Raw genomic sequence first — 20,169 nt, 5'->3', positions numbered from 1 at the left:
ACATCTACAAGTCTCCCTCCTTACCCTCCATGTCAGCATGCAGCCAGAAGATGCAGGGGTCTTTGTACCTTAGCGGCCCCCCAAGACCATCACCGCCTTCCTGCCCCCTCTGCTCCTCCAGCAAGCGGCTATGTGGAATCCCCGTCTCTTTGTGGATTTGCAGACTCCTGTGTAAGTTTTAAGTTCAAATCAAACACTTGAAATCCACATGTACTATGAAGTTTTATTGAACTCCTTGTTTATAAGGCCTGGGAGGGTAAACTGAAATTACATAACAATCCGGTCAAATGAAGAATACAATTTAAAAGTGGTGAGAATGTTCATTATTGCTGCACCAGGGGCATATCCTTCAGAAAAATGAAGACATAAAACAAGAAAAAATACAAATAATTATGAAGAACAAACAATCTCTCAATCCTTTTCTCACCAGGATACTTTCAAAGTGAGCTTCAAAAACCAACACACCAAAACTCTCGACCTGTTGAGATTTAAATCGAAACCAAACTTGTGGCTGTGTGCTCAGGTTAAGAGGAAAAGATCATCCTTACCAGCTCATATTAAAGAACTGGGTAACTTAACCTGAGGCCAGAGTGCATGCTACACATCATGGAGCACAACACATGCCCCAACACAACATCCACATCACTAAAACTGACAGATTACCCTTCACCAGCTGTATCACCTGGCTATCTTGCGCTTGTCATTTGGGTGCAACATGGCAGCCATATCGGGGTCCACCTCGGCCAGTCGTTTATGCAACTCAGCTCCTCCCAGTTTCTCGAGCTCGAGCTTCCTGTTCGGAGACCCATCCCCTCCGTCCCCCGGCTCCTCGTTCTCCTGCTGCGAGACAAGTTGTATTTGCAAAACCTGCCCTCGAACACTGCCATTAAGCTCCTGCTTCCAAATCTTTAACACATTACAAGGTCCGTTTAGAGCGGTGCCTAGAGTCAGAAGTAATGTGCAATGAAAACAGAGATTAAGATGAGAAAAAGCACCCGTGGCAGTTTTATTAACAGTAAATGACTATGCAGCATGAAGAAATGAAACTAAAGTGAAATATTACATTATCTTCAAGCTGCGAAAGCTTAAGCACTCTGGCTTAATGTTGTTATCAAAAGTAAAATGGGTAAAGATAATAAGACATTTATACATTTAAGAGATTAACAGTACAAAAGACAGAAAGGACAGAGAGCGGTGTATTCAAGTTGAGCATCTATGACACTTACGCCAGTGTCCAACAGGACTTTCCACAGCAGAGACTCAATGTAATAGTTTGTTCCTCCAACAATGATTGGCAGTTTGTTCCTCTTGTGCATGTCATCTATGTTGGAATGTGTCAAGGAAGAAGTTTATCCCAGCGTATTTTGCATGGCTTAACAATTCCAGGACATTGTTGTGCATTCATGTACAATCTAAAGTAATTAAAAATATCATTATTGTTTAATTGAGGTAGAAAGAGTGAATACATCATATTCCTAATGAAAACTTTATGAACCAGTATTTCAGGAATTCTGGGTTTTCCCTTTATGCTACTGTTGAAGTTAACAGCATCAGTAGTATTTCAAAACACTCAAATATTATTGGACTTAATGGATGGATACATGAAATTTGTTTGTATTTTTATTTGTGCTGCCAAATATTAACGCGTTATCACAGATTACGCCATCATCACGATTAACGTGATTTAAAAAAATAATAATAATAACACAATTAACGCATCTGGAGTGCAGAATGGCTCAAAATCCCTGAAATGTTTCCGTCAACGCATTTCGGGCAGTTTGTCCAAGTAGAGTTACCTTCGAACATGCGCAAATGAGCAGTTGATCTGGTAGTGACGGGCAGCTGAACCAGTCAGCTCAATAGTAGACGTAATTACATATTAAAAGATTTCCAAAGGGAAGAAATTGAAAAAATAAGAACTGATTATATCACCTTCCCTATCCCTTCTAAAGGGAAAGAAGTCCAATTTAAAATTTTGAATAAAATTTACCCGACAAATAGACTCCTTGGTGATAGATTCAAAATAGAAACTGGTAATTGTGTATTTTGTGAAACAGAAGAGGAGGATTTGGACAATCTATTCTTTTTGTGCAATTTCATACAAATATTTTGGTTGGATTTTCATACCTGGCTTTATTCCAGTGGGATTCAAATTACCCCATTTACCTTAAATATGATAATGTTTGGAGTGTTTTTGAAAGAAAAGAAAGCTAATTATGGTGTTAATGTGTTATTAATCTTGTGCAAGCAATTTATAAATAAATGTCATTTTTTTTAAGACCAAACCAACGCTAGCGTACTGGAAAAACGACTTAAACCTGTTGGTTAAATCTTTGACTTTAGTTAAAAAGAAAAAGGCTGCTTTTTTTGTTTTCTTTGTGGAAGATTTTGATTTAGTGAGTTAATATTCTGTTAAATTAAGTGACCCCATCTTTATATTTTCTTTTTCCTATGTATGAAAGTTGCTAATATGTAAGGAATGTTTATTCTCTAAATGTGTAATATATGGTGCATTTTGTCTGTATGTTAATTTTACTAATAAAAAAAAAAAAAGTCAGCTCAATAGACTATGTGCACGTTAGCATATGCTACTTCCGGTGCGGAAACTCCTGTGGGGAGCTTTGTTTCCGGTGTCCTATTCGCGCCTGGTTTACGGTCCAAAACAAGTTTAGCAAATGAATGAATCAAGTGGCGATTTACATTTCTATAGATGTCTTGGGCATTTACCCAATATATCTGTAAATGATGTTCATCGACTTGTCGATATTTTTTCCCCCGCACCTCCGAGCAAAAGAGAAAAGGGATTCAAATGTTATATTTCTCAGTATCTGTAAACAGCTGTCCCTCGTTTATCGCGGGTGTTATGTTCTAAAAATAACCAGCGATAGGTGAAATCAAGTAGCCAATTTTATTTTTTGACGGTGCAAAACGTTTCGTGGACATCGTGGACATACAGCACTGCACTTCAGAGTCACACTGCTAGTGATCGATGCAGCGATTCTGTACTGTACAGGAGAGACGTCACGGAGGAGATCGTCTGCAGCGATCAGGACACAGGACACAGGACACCATGTGACATAAAAAAAAATAAGCATGCAAACTTGCACTAAAAAAAAACCCGCGAAACAGCGAGGTGAAAGGTGAACCGCATTATAGCGAGGGACCACTGTAATTTGGAAGGTAAGTCACAACATACCCTTCGTAAATACTAATGTATAGAAACCCTTACCAGCAATGATTCATTTTTTGTGTGGCTTTTTTTCACGGTTTGTTAACATGTTGTGTAGGTGTGTACTTGACTAGCTGATATCGACTTAACGGGAAACATCTGGTTTGACTATTCTTCACCTGTAGTTTGAATGCTGAACATTTGCCTGTTTAAATCATAAGACCAGTCACTATACAGAGATGTGCTTCTGAATGTGGACGATGTGTCTTCTGCATGCAGTGATGCAGTTCTGCTTGTGTTGAGTGACGTAAACAACTGATCGATCTAAACTCTTTAAACGTCAAAATTGATCATTAGATTTTTTTCATGACACAACAGCAGTGAGTGTTCCCACCTTCTGCTCTTTGTAACTTAACGCGATCTTTCTGTTTTTGAGTTTTGGACATGATTTTGGAGTAAATCTTCGCAGTAGCGATTGACTGCAAAGTAAAGCTACCGGAAATGCACAACCCCACATCCGGTCTCAAACCAGGAAATTAGCATTTTCTCGTGCACAGGGTCTGGTAGATGATAAACGCACACTGGCCCCCTCGATGGGAAATTTGAGTATTAACAGACTAACAAGACGGAACAGTCGACCGACATAAAGTATTATGCACATTGTGCAAGAAGGAATTTTCTTTTTACCGAACACTTCCAGCTTAAAATATCACATTAACGCGAAGCACACGTTAGTCGGGGATGCTGCTAGCACTTTGGCTAACGTGTCACCCAGCTTGCGACAAACCACTCACGGAGCTTCGGGGGCTCATTAGTCTACCTCGGACATATTGACTGACACAGTTACCAAGTGGATTGCACCAAACTGCAGACCTGTTAATGTAGTTAAGAACACGAGCTTTACATAGATTTGGTTCCTTGTTTCAAGGACATGAAGTGCCTCTCCAAGAGTGACGGAGAGAGAGGATAAATGTCTACAGAGTTTTTTGTTAACATGTTTATTGAAAATCTTGAACATTCATGTTAAGTGCGTATATTTTCCCTTTTTTCTCCAGTCTGTTTGCTCATGCAAAATGATTAATGTAGAATAAAAATGAATGATATTTAATCGTGATTAATCAAAATTAATCCACAGTAACCCTGTGATGAATTTGATTAAACATTTTAATTGTTTGAGAGCACTAATATATATTATATATTAGTGAATACTTAAACTTTCTAAAAAGTTGTATTTCAGAGGAGAGAACCTGTGCTAAAAGACTGAAGAAAACTATTGAAATTCTCTTTGAATTTAAGCATACATCCTCTGTGTTGTTTCTGCATTTACTTCATTATATTGCATAAATGTCAGTTACAAGCTTAAATATAAAGTTGAAAAAATGTAATTGCAGTCAGGCTATTGATCAAATAATTGCGATTAATTACAGAAAATTGTGCGATAGTAGTTCATTTTTTTTAATCTATTGACAGCACTGATTTTTATGGTTAATATTGACAACAAATCTGAATAAAAACCTGACTTGTATCTATGTTGCTATTTTGACTCTGAACATTTGTAGCCATTATTCAGAGGAGGTTTATGTGAGAATCAAACAATCTGGTGTCTTAGCTCAACACAAAATACTCTTAAATCAGCCAGCTCCTGAGTACAAAGGTCGTGCCCAATTTGATGTCCAATTGCCCCCATGAAGGAACAGTGCAGGTAATAGTCCAGTAAATTCAGAGAAAGCAACTGGGCTCAGGTTTCCTGTCTCCTGCACGCTCCAGGCCTGGACGATTCTCCTGACATCTGGAGTGTGAAATCTGGCTATGTCAGCTTTAAACTTCTTGTACTGTGTCATTTGAATAAATGTCCTCAGCCTAAAGATGTGGAGCTTTCCAATAAGGAAAAAAAAAAAAAGCAAAAAATATGGTTATGTCTCGGAAAGAATTTAAAATCTGTGTTGCAGAACTTTGATTCTGGTCTTTCTTACCCCAGTAGGCCTCTCATGTCATGACCCATTACACCTCCTGACCCCCGGCTTAAGACTATTTATGGTCTGCCGAATGTATTTCAGACTGTTGTGGAGAAAATATAAGCAATAGAAATGCTTCCACCTGGGCAACCTGAAACTTTTGAAAGACCAAAAAGTAGACAGCTTTGAAACAAATGTCAGAGGTGTAAACTTAATATTAGCAATTTAGTTCAGCTTAATCAGAATTATAGTGTCTCCTTTAATTTCCACCACTTGGGCAACAAAAGGCTGGAGGAATACTTTGGAACGTAAGAGGTTAATTGGCAACAGGTCCGTAACATGATTGGGTGTAAAATGACTGTTTTAGAGAGGCAGAAGTAACAAGATTATTTACAAATTGTGGAATAATTTCAGAATAATAATCCTCAATGTAAAATTGTGACATTGTATATCTCATTTACCTTGCACAAAATCATCAAAACATTATGAGAATCTGGAGAAGTCTCTGTGAGCAAGGGTCAAGGCCAAACTAACTAAATAAATAAATACATTGGATGCCTGTGATCTGCAGGCCTTCAGGTGATGCTGCGTAAAAAAATCGGCATGAATCTGTCCTGGAAATCACTGCATAGGCTCAGTGACTCACTGTCACTGTGAACACAGCTCACTGTGCTATCCACAACTGCAGGTTAAAGCTCCATCGTGCAAAGAAGAAACCGCATGTGAACATGATCCTGCACCATCATCATCTTCTTTGGGGCAAAGCTTGTTTAAAATGGACTGAGGCGAAGAGGATCATTGCATTCTGTTTTTATTTAAATTCGTCCCACCTCTTTTGTAATTGTAATTGTAAAATAGAAAAGCATAACAGGTCCCCTTTCAAAAAAACCTGCAGGTCACACAGACAGAGCCTGTGTGCCACACCTTATTCCTTCTCCCTCTTTTTCTGTCGCATCTTCTCTCATCTTGCACCTTGCCTTCTCTCCCCTCCTCCCTCCCTCTGGTCGCCTACTTTCTCCACTCTGGGATGATTAAATAAATACCCGACCAAACAAGATAAAGGCCCATCAGCCATCGTCACTCATCACTTGCAGAGGAGTGAGGGCGACTGCCGGCAAACAGCGAGGAAAATTAAGGGAGGAGAAAACAGAAAGAGGGATGGAAAACTGAGCAAACAGAGCCACAGAGGAGGAGGTCCAGAAGGAGAGAGTTTATGTGAACGGCATGTAGAGAGAAGGCTTGATGGCTGATGAAGAGTCATTACACCCATTAGGCGTCTTAACCATCTTGCACACTCCTTCCTCTTTTTCCTGATTTTCAGTTAAAATCCTCCACCTCTACTAATCTGTATTCATCTCTTCCCGTTTCTCCCTCTTTCCCACCAGCAGGCTCGCGGTGCACTGAGCCTATTCTTGGAGCTACCGCATCCCCTCGCTGCGCTGGTGAGGGTGAGAGAGAGAAAAGCGAGTGTCTGTGTGTGTGCGTGCACCCCATCCTGATCTATTAATACCCTCTCTCTAGTTATCGCCTCCTCTCTCCACATCTGTGTGACGGCCAGTGTCTGCAGGAGGGTGTGACTGCCCAGACCGTGTGTAGATTTACCACAGAGACTCCTCTATAAATACAGTCTCTAGAGATCTCTCGCTTTTCATCTTCACTGCGACATCTGCAGCAAGACACAATGACAAAACAAGGATGCGTGCACACTTGCAAAAATCAATTACTAAGAGTGAAATCAGTTCTTTCTCTGCAGTTACTACCGGTACTTGATAATTGGGGTGGGGCATTGTTGTAACATGCGGTAAGAGGTGTTATGGAAAACACTGCTCCCATGCTTTCACATGGCTCCAAAAAGGATATCAGTGCCACCGCTTTGTTCCTGAAGTCTACCACCGTGTAGGTGCTCACTAATGGGTCCACAAAGCCGATCATGTGATGTGTGCATTGGTTGCGCTCCTCAGCTGTCACCTTATTAGTGACAATGTCCAGGCCCTGGTACACCTGAAGGCACACAAAGAAAGGAATCAACAGGCAGGAAAAACTACCACATAAAATAAAAATATAAATAATTAGCCATTACAAAAACCATTACAGGAGCTATTACAGGATAATTCAAAAGGGGAAGTTAAAGTTCCTGGGCTCAAACCAGCAACCTTCCGATTACAAGGCGAACTCCCAACTCTTGAGCCACGATTGCCCCTATGAATAAAGCTTCTTTTTTTGGGTACCGGTACTGGTTTTATTTTGTTGTATTTATCAGCGACACCCTAAAGGCCGGTCTGTGAAAATATTGTTGGACATAAACTGGTCCGTGGTGCAAAAAAAGGTTGGGGACCGCTGCTGTAAACCACTTTGCTACCAAGTTTGCTTTCATTGTTGGAGACAACGACTCTATAAAAAGACAAACTTTTCTACATTCATTAGATAGAAAACATACTTTTGTTCTTCATGAAGGTACCCATTTCAGATACTTGCTGTCTAGCTAAGTTACAGCTAGCCAGCTGACAGCATCCTTGTTGAGCAATAAATGTAACTCTGATTTTATATCTGACCTAGTGCAAAAAAGACATTTGAGGGTAGCTTGGGGTGAAAGACTATTTTTGAATATGGTCGAATAGTTTCACGTAATTACAGAGTAGTATTATGTTTAAAAACCCTAGGTAATAACTCCTAATGCTAAGAAATTGCTTGATAACCAATGCAGCAACTAGCTGGCTAACTTTAGCCTGCTTGCCCGCTAACATAATTAGCAAAATAGTACATGACGCATAAGTGTTTGGTGGGGGGGGGTCTTCTCCTAATTTGGAGTTTGTGTTATGGTCTGCATTGGGTACCAGTTGGTAATTAGTGGACTCCATTTCAAAGCTAACATTTGCTAGCATTGGTCACAGCTGACTTAAGGAGCAGGAGAAAGGCAATGAGGCAAAGCACTGAAAAGCACCACATCACCACAGCCAAAGTCTCTCCCACAGAAATTAGTCCACAGGGTGTCAGAAGTCACAGTGAGAGTCTGGAAAGGTTTCTCTTTTTTTTAAAGTTACTTTACAATCTAGTCAGACATTTACAATAAAAGGGTGTGTTATGTAAAAGTTACATAGAGCATGCTGAAAACAGTATTTCAGGCTATATTATGTGCTGTAAGACCGCATGTTTATTGAATGTTCTCAATCTGAGAAATTATAAAACCCAGGGCAACACAGCAAAAATAGCTTCTATAAAACAAATAGGGTCGGGGATTGAAATCTGGGCTAGTATGAGACTGTGCGTGTGTCTTTCAATGTCAGAAGCTGGTCACAGAGCTATTAAGGGAAAGGAAGGATGAGTGCTGTCCGTCTTCCATGTCAAATTGCTCTGGCCATCCCTGCAAATTATGACACGCATCTCCCGTCAGCTTTACATCACCCAGCGATGGAGCTCCCTCTTGGAATGTGACAGCTGGGTGTCACACAGTTGTCCGTTATGATTTTCACACTCGAACAGAGTTGAGAGTTTTAGAAAGGGATATCTTGGGATACAGAGCACATTTCTTGCTAGGCTTCTCTTGTTAGAAGCTGTGTTCAGCCTTTTAAACTTCAAAGTCGTTTTCTCCAGCATTAAAATGTCTGAGATGATCACACACATCAAAAGCTGATGCGCTCCCTTTCGGTGTTCATGTGCACTCCATCTGCAGTTACTTTTTACATGAACTGAGATGTTTTTAATTTGCACTGAATATGTTCACCTTCACATATGTTTGTACAAACCAATTATTTCCCCCCATTTGCAATTACAGTTCAGTTACAGAAGTCATTTGATGACATAATATCTAATATTTTCTGGATCACAGAATAAGGAAACAAAGAAACTTGAATTCATCCATTGCACAAGTGGGAGGGAAATTGGAGTGTATCATTAAGCTCGGTAATAATCAGACACAAAAAAGAGACAAAAGATCAAGAGATCATTACAACCGGATCAAGTCATAAAATGCCCTGAAAGAAAAGTAACTCATGATATTTATCGTTCAGCAGAGTTGGAGCTCCTGAATGATGCAGTTTGGTTTGCTGTTCGTTAGAGAGTTGTCAGGTCTAATAGTATTTAACATTTTAAAGTTTTCTTGGAGAATTACTTTAAGTGAAGAAAATTTGTCCTGTCCTGGCTGACTGTGCTGCAAGCCCAGACACGGTTAAAAATGTCATTTTAATGGGTTTTCAATTGAGCTAATGTCCATTTAGGTTCTCAGTCATCTAGGTCATGGTAGTCTGAGTCCTTGAAAAGAGCAACCTTCAGGTTAGAGAAGATGTTTAACCTCTTATTATCCAAAGAGTTTCTTGAGCTCCAAAACAACTGATGGAACCTGAAGTCCCAGGTACTTAACCCCTAGTGTGGTTGTCTCCTTGGAGGTCGTCCTGGGGGCCAAGGTGTTAAACGCTAACGCTGCCCAACCTCACCATCACACACCCCACCATTATCTTCATGCACCTGGAAAGGAATCTCAAGACTGCGCTATAGGTGGGTGATAGCTGGTGCTCGACAATCTCTGTTGAATGATGGTCATTCACAGTGGGCGTACATGACCTCCTTTACGCTTGAGTAGAATTACGGGGAAGGCATTCGGCATCTACCTGCAGCGAGTATTTGTTGTCAGATTGGGGCAGTGGCAAAAACATCTGACAACCGGTCTAGCTTACAAACAGCTAAAGTTAAACCGAATGTCAAAAACAATAAAGCGTCTACTGCGGCCACTGTTTTTGCTTTTCATTTTTGATATTTGATGATTTTTTTAATGCTTCTCTGGTCCCCGATGAATGCCGCTGGCGCGCCCCTTCTTTATTACGACCTACTTATCACACAACCAGCATTCAACCAATGCATAGGCCATCTGCATCCAACAACATGTGGTTGGAATTTTGGACGACTACACGGTAGCACGTTTGTGGAGGGTGAAAACCCCCTTTCTGCACGCTGTCCCAACAAAAACCTGAACGCAGATGGACCACAAATTGCATTCAGGAGTGCTTGGTGGGACAAAGAGTACTCCTTGACTGCCACTGGAAGGTAAACTTGGGGTGATCAGGGCAGATATTCCCTCTAAAGCAGAGGGGAAAGAGAAGAAAAAGGAATAAAGAATGCATAGGCTGGTGTATGGATGATTGATGAACTCTTGAAAGATACATTGACTTTTCACATAAGTTTCCTATACTTCTGAGCTGTCTCATCTTTTCTTCTCTTTTCTCTTTTTCTTACTACTCCGACTCGTTCAACAGCGAATCTTTGGTTTTGTAACGTTCATCATTTTTCACGGCAGGAAAAAACTGCTCCCAAGTGAACGTAAAGAGTGACTTTATCCATTTGTCCATTCATGCTAAACAAATAACACTTGTGTGTCCATTTGGGAGGGTGCTTTAGTCTTAATAGCTGGCTGTCTGCTTTGATTAAAGGCTGCATTTTCCTATGCTGAAATACTGAATAATAGTGTGTTTCACCAAGATTTTATTTATATATATATTTTTTGAACTCAGCCTTCTGGTTTTATGTGGACAGGATTTAGGTCCACTGGTAATTTTTGACTTGAAAGGGTTTCACAAAGTTTTCCTGGCATCTTCAGGGGGATTCACTTTCTGAGCTACAATCACATACTCTGAATGGATGACAGTAGACTACACACAGATGCTGTGCAGAACATGGCCTCAGGGCTGTATTTATATGATAAAGTGGTGATGGCGTGTGGGAGGAATGATATTAGCCACCACTGCCTCTGTCTTACGTGAAAGCTTGTTTGCCATATATGTACTGTTCATCATCAGCAGACATATACACCACTACTGGTATACCAACGTGTGGCAACGTAAAGGCAAAGCCAACTCTGAGTATCTGAACATCTCCAATGTGTGTTAGGCAACCACATCTTAAAGTCTTTGGAAATCTGCTATAGGGTCGGAATACCATTTTTCCCCAAAGCTATTCCTTCCTGATAACCACACCGATTTATTGGTGAGACAATATTATAATAATAATAATAATAATAATAATAATAATAATGGATTGGATTTATATAGCGCTTTTCAAGGCACCCAAAGCGCTTTACAATACCACTATTCATTCACTCTCACAATCACACACTGGTGGAGGCAGCTACAGTTGTAGCCACAGCTGCCCTGGGGCAGACTGACAGAAGCGAGGCTGCCATATCGCGCCATCGGCCCCTCTGGCCAACACCAGTACGACGACCAGGACAGAGAGCCCAGGGATCGAACCGGCGACCTTCCGGTTACAGATGCGATTCCCAACCCCCCTGAGCCACGGTCGCCCCAAATACATATTAGCCGTTTTCCGATGTATCAGTGTCTGGATTTATAACAACCGATAAACCAAAATTTAAAAAGTAAAGAAGAGATGGGAGAAACACCCCCAATCCAAGTTTTGAGTGTTGGCACGCCACAGTTTGCCCACCAGAGGGAACCAAGCAAGAATCAGGCAAAGTGTAAACAAGTTAAAAAAAACAAAAAACCCTACACATTACAAATGTTCTCGAGTTCTTGTAACTGGACACACTCATTAAATAAGGTAGAAATAAAGAAGTGAAACAACTACATTCTAACTTCCTTACCTTTGCAATTTTTAGAGTTTTGGGGCTGTTTCTGTTTCCATTTAACTGCATCTGTAAGCTGTATTCATGAGCGTGTCTCAATAACTAGCTTATTGCATGATGCTGCTTCCAATCGTTCTGCATTAATTTGGGGTAAAATATTCCAAATCTACTCGTCTTATATTGTGATTTTCACCCAGTCAGATTAAGCTCAGAATGATTAAGTCAGCACAAACCAAAGATTGCTGTTTTGTAATATCTCAAAGTTGTTTTTCTTTTTAGGAAGTATTTTGTGGTGCACGCCTTGCCCACATCCTCTTGAAACCTGCCTGACATTGCTACTAAGCATCTTTTTGTATTCCTGTAGCATTCAAAGTCAGCAACAAAATACAACTGTTTATAATTTGACATACACTACACGTGTTAATCAATAGAGCTGTGCAGGCTATTGATCAAATCCTCTGTCAGAGCCTGTGTGGATTGCGTGTTACTCTCAAAATGTTCTTCATCCAAAAGAGGGGAGCAGTGCAGGGCAGAACAACCAAGGCAGATAAATTATTTACGGCTTCTCTGCACGACACCACCCTCAGCCAAGCGAGAGTTGGATGCAAGAACGGATGGAAGGATGGATGGATAGATGGATGAAGGATATGAAGAGCAAATCAAGGAGGATGAAGATTTAAAGGGGTTTCTCTTTTTTTGGAAGGACAACAGCTTTAGAGAGATGAAAGGAGATGAACGGGCAGAAGAGGAGACAGAACAGCGCTGTGTACTTGTTACAGAGAACAGGATGCTCCCTCACAAATTTGCACACATTATCTACCAGCAGCCTTCCTGCTCTGTCTCTGACAGACACTCTCACACAGATTGTACCGAGAGGAGACAGGATGATGGTTAGAAGGATGGCAGCATGAATGGTGAAAGAAAGACCGATAGATGCTCAGAGAGACAGCTGGTATTTCTCTGTGTGTATAGTAGATAGAATTATAGAGAAAGACATACAGGGATGGCTGTGTGTCTCATTTTGAGCCACCCCACCTAGCATATTAACACAACTTTGTTAGTCACATGGTGAAAAAACCAAAGACAACTTTGAAACAGCTCTGTATGGTTAATTTAGCATCCCCCCCTGCTTTAACTAACATCACAATACAATACAAAGTTTAATTTATTTTATCAACTTTTATTCTGACGATGCTGTCTGTGTTGAGCGCTCAGTGGATCTGCGTTCGACTACTCCGCCTAGGCTGCACTGTGAGCGCAGATCCACTGAGCGCAGCACAAGCTAGCAAGACAGAAGTTAAGCTCGTTGCAACATGGCAAATTGAACCTCCCCCACCCTCATTCAGATCTGGCCTTTGGAACTATTTTGGTCTTCATGTGAAGTATGACCCTGAAGGTAAGCACGTCATGGACAAAGGTAAAACAGTATGTTGGATGTGCCACGCAATGCTCAATTACATGGGTGGGAACTACTGCGTTAGCGCAGTTAGCTCGTTAACGTGTTGGCCGTCCAGCCCCACGCATGGGGCGATCGGCGGTAGCTCGTTAACGGAGATTTGCCGTGTTGTGGCGTTAACGTCATTTCAGATTAACGCTGACAGCACTAGTGGGAACAAAATGAATATGACTGCACATTGCCAACATCATCCTAGTGCAAAGACAAGTGGAAGCAGACAAAAACAACAAGCATGCATGCTACAAACTTTACCCGAGTCATTTAGACAGCCGTTAGCACATGATTCTCCTTATGGGGACCTGATATGTTTAATATGCTGCTGAGAATATAGCCCAGAAGAAGCGTATAGTATAGCTTTTATTTTGGAAAGAGCCATTTCTCTGTAATAAACTCTCTTTTCCAAAGATGAGTGATTTCTCGATCAGATAGATTTATTTAATTGTTTAAAATTTTGTTGTTTCAGCAACATTAAATTTAAAAACTGTACTTTTGAGTTAAAATATATATTTATAATTTTAATAAATGACAAATTAAAAAAGCATGAACATTTTTGTATCGAAAAAATATCGAGCTGTGACACCAAAGTATCGAACCGAACCGTGAATTTTGTGTATCGTTGCACCCCTAATATATATATATATATATATATATATATATATATATATATATATATGAATGAATATATATGTATGTATGAAGTGAGTTTGTGCCATTCATTCATTCAAAAGCAGGTGATGATTCTAATTTCGCCTTAAAGAGGACAAAGACACCCAGAGAGCAAGAGCTGGCAGACGTGTAGAAGTGTAAACAAGAAAAAAGAGAAAAGAACTGCTTGAATGGAAGATATGAACAGAAGGAAAAACAATTTGAGGGGGAGCTGCAAATGAGAGGAAATAAAATCAGAAATAAATTAAGACTTCCAGTCGAGGCGGTGGAAATGAACTACAAATTGGAGCGATGCTCAAGCTCAGAGTCATAAAGGAATCAAAGATAAAAATCAACACGCTTAATCGTGTTTACCAGAGGTGGGACCAAGTCATTGTTTTGCAAGTCTCAAGTAAGTCTCAAGTCTTTATCCTCAAGTCTCAAGTAATGTCAGGCAAGTCAGAGTCGAGTCTCAAGTCACTGGTGTAAAAGTCCGAGTCAAGTCACAAGTCTGAAACTTTGAATTTCAAGTCCTTTCGAGTCTTTAAAAAAAACAACGAAAAAATAATGTTGCAGTTATGCTAAATGTAAATATTAGACCATGTAATTTTAAAATCTGTGTTTTTCTCAACACATACAAAATAGTGAACTTAGAAAATATACACAAATTGTGAAATTGCACCTCTTTAAAATGCAGCTCAATTAAACTTAGCTCCAAGAATAATTTTCACCAACAGTTCTGAGATACGCTGCATGTTATTCTTGGATGCGGTTGTAGGACCAGCTTTAAAATCGCATGACAAAAATATCATACACATTAAAAAAAACTGTATCACCAACGTAGCCTGGAAAACATTTGCTAGTTAGATGAAGTCAGCTATCTCATCTTAGCATATTTATATGCATATTTATAATTATACGGTTCTTGGAGTGAGTGCATACACTCATGAAGTTTAGTAACTTCCGGTCACTGCAACAAGCCCAGGTACAGTTTACCGACGGATGGGTGCAGGACCTTGAAATGCACCGTGTAGAACGAAAGACCATCGTACGTATCATAAGTTTACCAGTCTCACAAATCGTCTTCATAAATACACATTCGTTAACCGTTTATTAATATAACCTTTGAGCTCAACGGTAATTAATTAGTAGTGGAAATAATTTCTGGTAGCATCACAGAAATGTAGCAGTGACAATAATATTGTATGCTGTAATCGTACTGGGCAATTAGTGATACAAAAAACCTGTTTTATCCTGTGAATAAAAGTATATGTTTTTGTCAATGTACCATAATAACAGAGGCGAAACGCAATATTGTGTCAGGACAATTTACTATTTATGCACAATAAATAAAGGAGCATAGCGCGACAATTTCTGTTCAGCGCCAGACTTGCTTGTAACCTATATCACCAATTATGTTAAGAAAAATGACGCATTAACTACAACAGCAGACTGACCTTTGTGTAAATGCTTGGAGCAGACTAACCTGTGAGCTGGAGTGTTCTAGGACGTTATATTTGATCTTTGAATGGCTGCAATCCAGTCGCCTCTTTGTTACTTCGGAAACATGGCTCGAACAATTTCTCTTCAACGACGTAATCCGATAACAACCGATCTCTTTACCCGTCGGCTTCCCGTGGCTGTCATGCGACCGGCTATTGCAGTTAATAATACAACAGCTTCTTGACATTTTTGTGTTTCTTTTTATCGCTGTGTGACTGATTTTAATTGAAAGCCTGCGTGCGCTAGTACCGCTTGCCACGAGTTCCCAGAATCCTTTGCGGTTCTACCCGTGAATGACGTCACATTTTCAATCTCCATATAATATGCATGTTAAATTTTATATTTGGGGTAAAATATCAAGTCTTTTCAAGTAAACCGGTTCAAGTCCAATTCAAGTCCCAAGTCATTGGTGTAAAAGTCCAAGTCAAGTCACAAGTCTTAGAACATTTTTTCAAGTCAAGTCTAAAGTCATAAAATTAATGACTCGAGTCTGACTCGAGTCCAAGTCATGTGACTCGAGTCCACACCTCTGGTGTTTACACGTCTTCTGGAGGAAACTGGAAGAAGATGTCACAATAAAATTGAGATTGGGTGACTAGCACAATCGGGCGCCTTCTTTAAGAAAGCATCTGAAATGATGTGGGGAGAAAAAAAATTCCTTTCTCAGCTGGCTTGGAGAGAGAAAAGAAGAGGCCGCTGTTAGAGAAACAAAAGGCTGACAAAAGGTAAAGGATAGATTTGAGGTGAGCAAATTGTTTGCCTGCAGCTAATGCTGGTCACATCTCACACCAGCTGAAGACCACACCAGAAAATCCTCTTTGGAGTTTTAAACTGAAGTCCAGCATCTTCATAGAAACGACCACATGCACACTTTACAGCTACTTATAAAGAGATCACTGTGATTTTTACTCCAAACCATCCCAGTGTTAGATCACCCCGCACACACTGTAAAGGGCATTTTCTGAGAAGTTGCTGATGAAATGTTTCACATATTGCATTCCTCACTTTCAGCTTTTGCCAATTTCAGATGTCATAATTCACGCTGATGCACTTCAATGGAAACCCAGCTAATGTGGGTTCAGCTGCCTACTCCTTCCTGCCTCGCTTTTAAATGGATGTGAGCATGTGGCTTGTGTGTGAGTAGGACAGGGGAGTGTGTGTGCGAGCTTGTATGTGAGACAATGAGCTCAGTGTTCGAGCTCTGCGGAGCCTGCAGCCGGACTGCCTGGCCAACCTTATGCCCTGCACGAGACAGCTGTTCCTCTGCCACATAAAGGCAAAGGGGAGGCGCACGGGCAAATGAAAGAGGGCAAAAAGAAAACAGAGAAGGGTGAGGAAAGAATAAAGAAACACACACAATCACTCGGTGAGACACAAAATAAGACACACAAAGAGCAAGAAAAGGGTGAAGGGAAATGAAACAGACCTTTCAAACTACTGTTGGACCGATGTAATGACTGTAAAGTATTGGCATTTCAATAATGTGCTCTTAGAATTTCACTCTGTAATGATAGCTGCCGGAAAAATGAAAATACAGACATTTTCCAAATTTCCCGGGAACGCACAACTCGGATCCACTGAATTTGTTTCTGTGGCAGGAATTAATCTAAATTAGATGAGTCCATTTAGGAGCAAATGATGGATAAAGCTCATCTTGGTAGTTAAAAGTCTAATTTTCACTGTGCAGCATGGCCCGACTCCGCTCACTCTTTTTCTCTTTTTTTTGGAAGCACCTCACTTAAAGTTTGAGGCAAGCATAAAACAATACTAAAAAAGCTTACATGAAAACACTCCAGACTGCTGACTGGCGAGTGAGAGCAATCAAAAAGCAATGTGCCGCACTGGACATCAAACCCTGCTTCTGTAATTACTCATAAATATAAAGAATTGATCCATTTAAATACTCAGGATTGAGCCCCAGTTTGTGGAAGCTGTCATGTTGCCTGCTGTATTGAATACAGTGGCCGAGATGAACATCACTGTTCCACCAATCATGTTTTATGTAGAGAGTGGCCACATACAAAGTATGTCACAAAGGCATGACATACTATGTATGACACACTATGTACCACCATAGTACAAATTTGTATCTGCAGCTTCACATTCTGGATATGAAAGATAATAGCTATGTTTTATCATCTTTCACCAAAGAAGTGAAAACCTGAGAGAGCACAACCAGCATCTGGATAAAACGTCATCCTCTTCCTCCTCATCTCAAACCTCATCTCCTGAAATGAAGTTAAGGCTCTAACAAATGGGCATGAACATCAAGATAATGTTGCACTTACATATTGTCAGCACATTAAACATGTGACCCTCCCGTCTCCTAACAACAGACAAGCGCTGAATAAACAACAAGAGCAGAGGATCATAAGCTAACATTATGCCAGTTAATGTTAGGCTTGACCTGTGGCATTCCATCAGGAGAAGCTAAATACAGACATAAGTTAATGTACCAAAGTAAATCGGTCTCTCTCCTTTCCTTCTTGTGGCCACAATCTGATTTGTTGCTGAAAGCTACGCTTACTTTTTGCTTATAGGATGCTGTAGCTGTCTCTGTTATAAAGGCATGTCCATCTCCCACTAACAATGACTGGAGCTGCGCAAGTTGAGAGGCCCGCAGCTTTTATCTGGTGAATGCGAGCCACAGATACAGAAACTGTATACTCCACAAAGCAAAAGCATATGAATCGCACCTTAAATTACTATCTGATGATGTGCCAATCACAGCTGTTCCATACAACGCGCTGCTTAAAATTTCCCGGATGTAGTCTCAATGTAAAAAAATCCTTTAAAAGCCAGACATACCAGAGATAACAGACCATAAAATTCAAAAGCCTGACGCAGTAGAGGGCAAAGAGCTCGTCACTCAAATCATCATCATCCCCTGTATGGATGTGCTTTGGATTTATGGTAAATGCTGTTAATTGACAGCGCCATATGTGTGTGTCACAACTAAACTACCAAACTGCCTGAAAGACACCAATAATGCAATTTGTATGTTTTCATATCCAATCCTAGTTGTGAGATGACACAAGCAGTTTTTAACCATTGCACTGTTTCTGCAACAATTTGCTGCCCGGTTCCAAATTTTCTGAACTATGTTGCTACCACTGAATTCAAAGCAAGCACATATTTTTCAAACAGCAGTCAAACTTCTCAGTTTAAACTTTTAATCTGTTATTTTCATCCCGTTTTCAATTAAACAGAAGTTTTAAGTAATAGAAGATGTATTTTATTCTGCACCTGGCTCCAAAACAAAGTAAAGTCCAGTCAAAAAAAAACATGTCCAAGAACGGCTGAAAGAATATGACCAACATGCCCCACCCCACAACCCACAGGGTACTACCATGAGTCCAGATCTCTTCTAGGCACATTAAGGGGACCTGCACTACTGTGCAAGGTAGGCGTGGATTTTAATGTTGTGGCTGATTGGTGTAATCTCATAATCCTTAGGCTATAATTAAAGTTCGCAAAAGTCTAAATGACATTTAAGTGATGCACGTTCATGCTCATAGTCCCAGTGAGAGGCTTATAAATGTTACATTTTACAAAAAAAGAAAATGATAACTCGTCACATCAATACCATATGTTGCTTAAAAAAAAACAAAAAAACTATTGGACACTAGGGCTGGGCCATATTATACCGTTCACGGTAATACCGGTATAATGTTAGGCAACGATAGGAAAATGAAATATCGCGATAGAATGGGAGTAAAACGCGCATGCGCAGTGCCTTTGTTTTCATACGCACATGGCCGATTGTTGGTTTGTAAAAATGGTGCAACTTCCGTGATGTGGAACTGGTTTGGTGTTTGTCTGTCAGATACACAACAAAGCACATTTTTTTGCAGAACATGCAAGCGGCCGTTGTTATTGTCGTGTTTGTCGGACTAAGATGCTCTTAAATCTGGGAGTAATCTGGGTCCCAAACTCCGTATATTTGACTTCAGGTCAAACAACACTGCAGCATCACTGAGAGTTGAAAACTGTCTAAATTCTTTGATCTTTAATAAAACGATCAGCATTGCTGCTTTACCAGGTGTAACTATAAAGTTTAACTTCCAGGCATCCATGAAAACAAAAGTTATTACATTTAACGGAGTTAGAAGTTAGCAGGAAGCTAGCGGAAGTTAGCTCGCTAGTTTCGCTAGTTACCTAAGCATGATATAGCATGTTCTGACTGAGAGATTTCTGAAAAAATTCAAACGTACAGCTCTGCTATCACTTCCAACATAAATGAAGACAGGAAACTAAACAGCAGTGACGTTTGTAGGGTTACTGAAGTTGGGCTAGCTGGTATATAATGATGTGCTACGTGATCGCTAGCGACACAGCTATGTTAGCATAACATAAACAGTGAAGCTGGAGGACGAACACTAACACTTTTCCACTTATAAAAGTTAACGTGAAGGTTCCTCATGGTTAGAGACAAATGCAATCGCATGGCAGGATGCTGTAAACTTCAGTCAGGAGAACAACTGAGATAATCCATCCACAATACGAGGTTAGTCATTAATATACTGCAACAACATGGGAATAGCTCAGCTGCCAGAGAATTCAACATTAATGAATCAATGGTACAGAAGTGGAGGAAGCAAGAAGAATGAGTTTAATAAAGTTTGATTTATCTGACTGCTTTGTTTCGCTTAATGTGCCTTATAATCCCGTGTACCTTATGGTCCGAAAAATGCGTACTGCACACTGCAGTTTAATGTTGCAAAGCACCTCTTTTTAACTTCAGTGGATATTATACATGGTTATGCTCAGGATATGTCAGCCCATTTCTACTGGAAATGCCTTTGGGTTAAACTTTCAGCAAGGAATTTGCATTTGCACTGTTACATTTTTATAAAGCTTTAATGTACAT

The 20,169-nt window shown here is 40.2% G+C and overlaps 1 protein-coding gene across 3 annotated transcripts in view; it reads right to left on the bottom strand.

Moving 5' to 3' along the window:
• The window catches only part of trit1 (tRNA isopentenyltransferase 1), a 48,797-nt gene that overhangs the window by 17,894 nt on the left and 10,734 nt on the right, over positions 1-20,169 (bottom strand). Inside the window, exons 2-5 of one of the 3 annotated variants that reach the window (XM_085446074.1) lie at positions 6,985-7,125; positions 1,227-1,325; positions 683-837; positions 25-167 (exon numbers count right to left, since the gene is read on the bottom strand). In XM_085446074.1, coding sequence (XP_085302200.1) covers positions 25-167; positions 683-837; positions 1,227-1,325; positions 6,985-7,125 — 538 coding nt within the window. Of the gene's footprint in view, positions 1-24; positions 168-682; positions 841-1,226; positions 1,326-6,984; positions 7,126-20,169 lie in introns of all 3 variants that reach the window. The other 2 variants (XM_085446073.1, XM_085446075.1) reach the window with 2 other exon arrangements.

The sequence above is a fragment of the Copadichromis virginalis genome, linkage group LG22, assembly GCF_057382275.1.
Source record: "Copadichromis virginalis isolate Kocher_CV1m ecotype Utaka linkage group LG22, C_Virginalis_male_GT1.1, whole genome shotgun sequence".
NCBI classification, from domain to species: domain Eukaryota; kingdom Metazoa; phylum Chordata; class Actinopteri; order Cichliformes; family Cichlidae; genus Copadichromis; species Copadichromis virginalis.
Note: the sequence above shows the minus strand (reverse complement) of the source record. Positions and strands in the feature narration are given on the sequence as shown.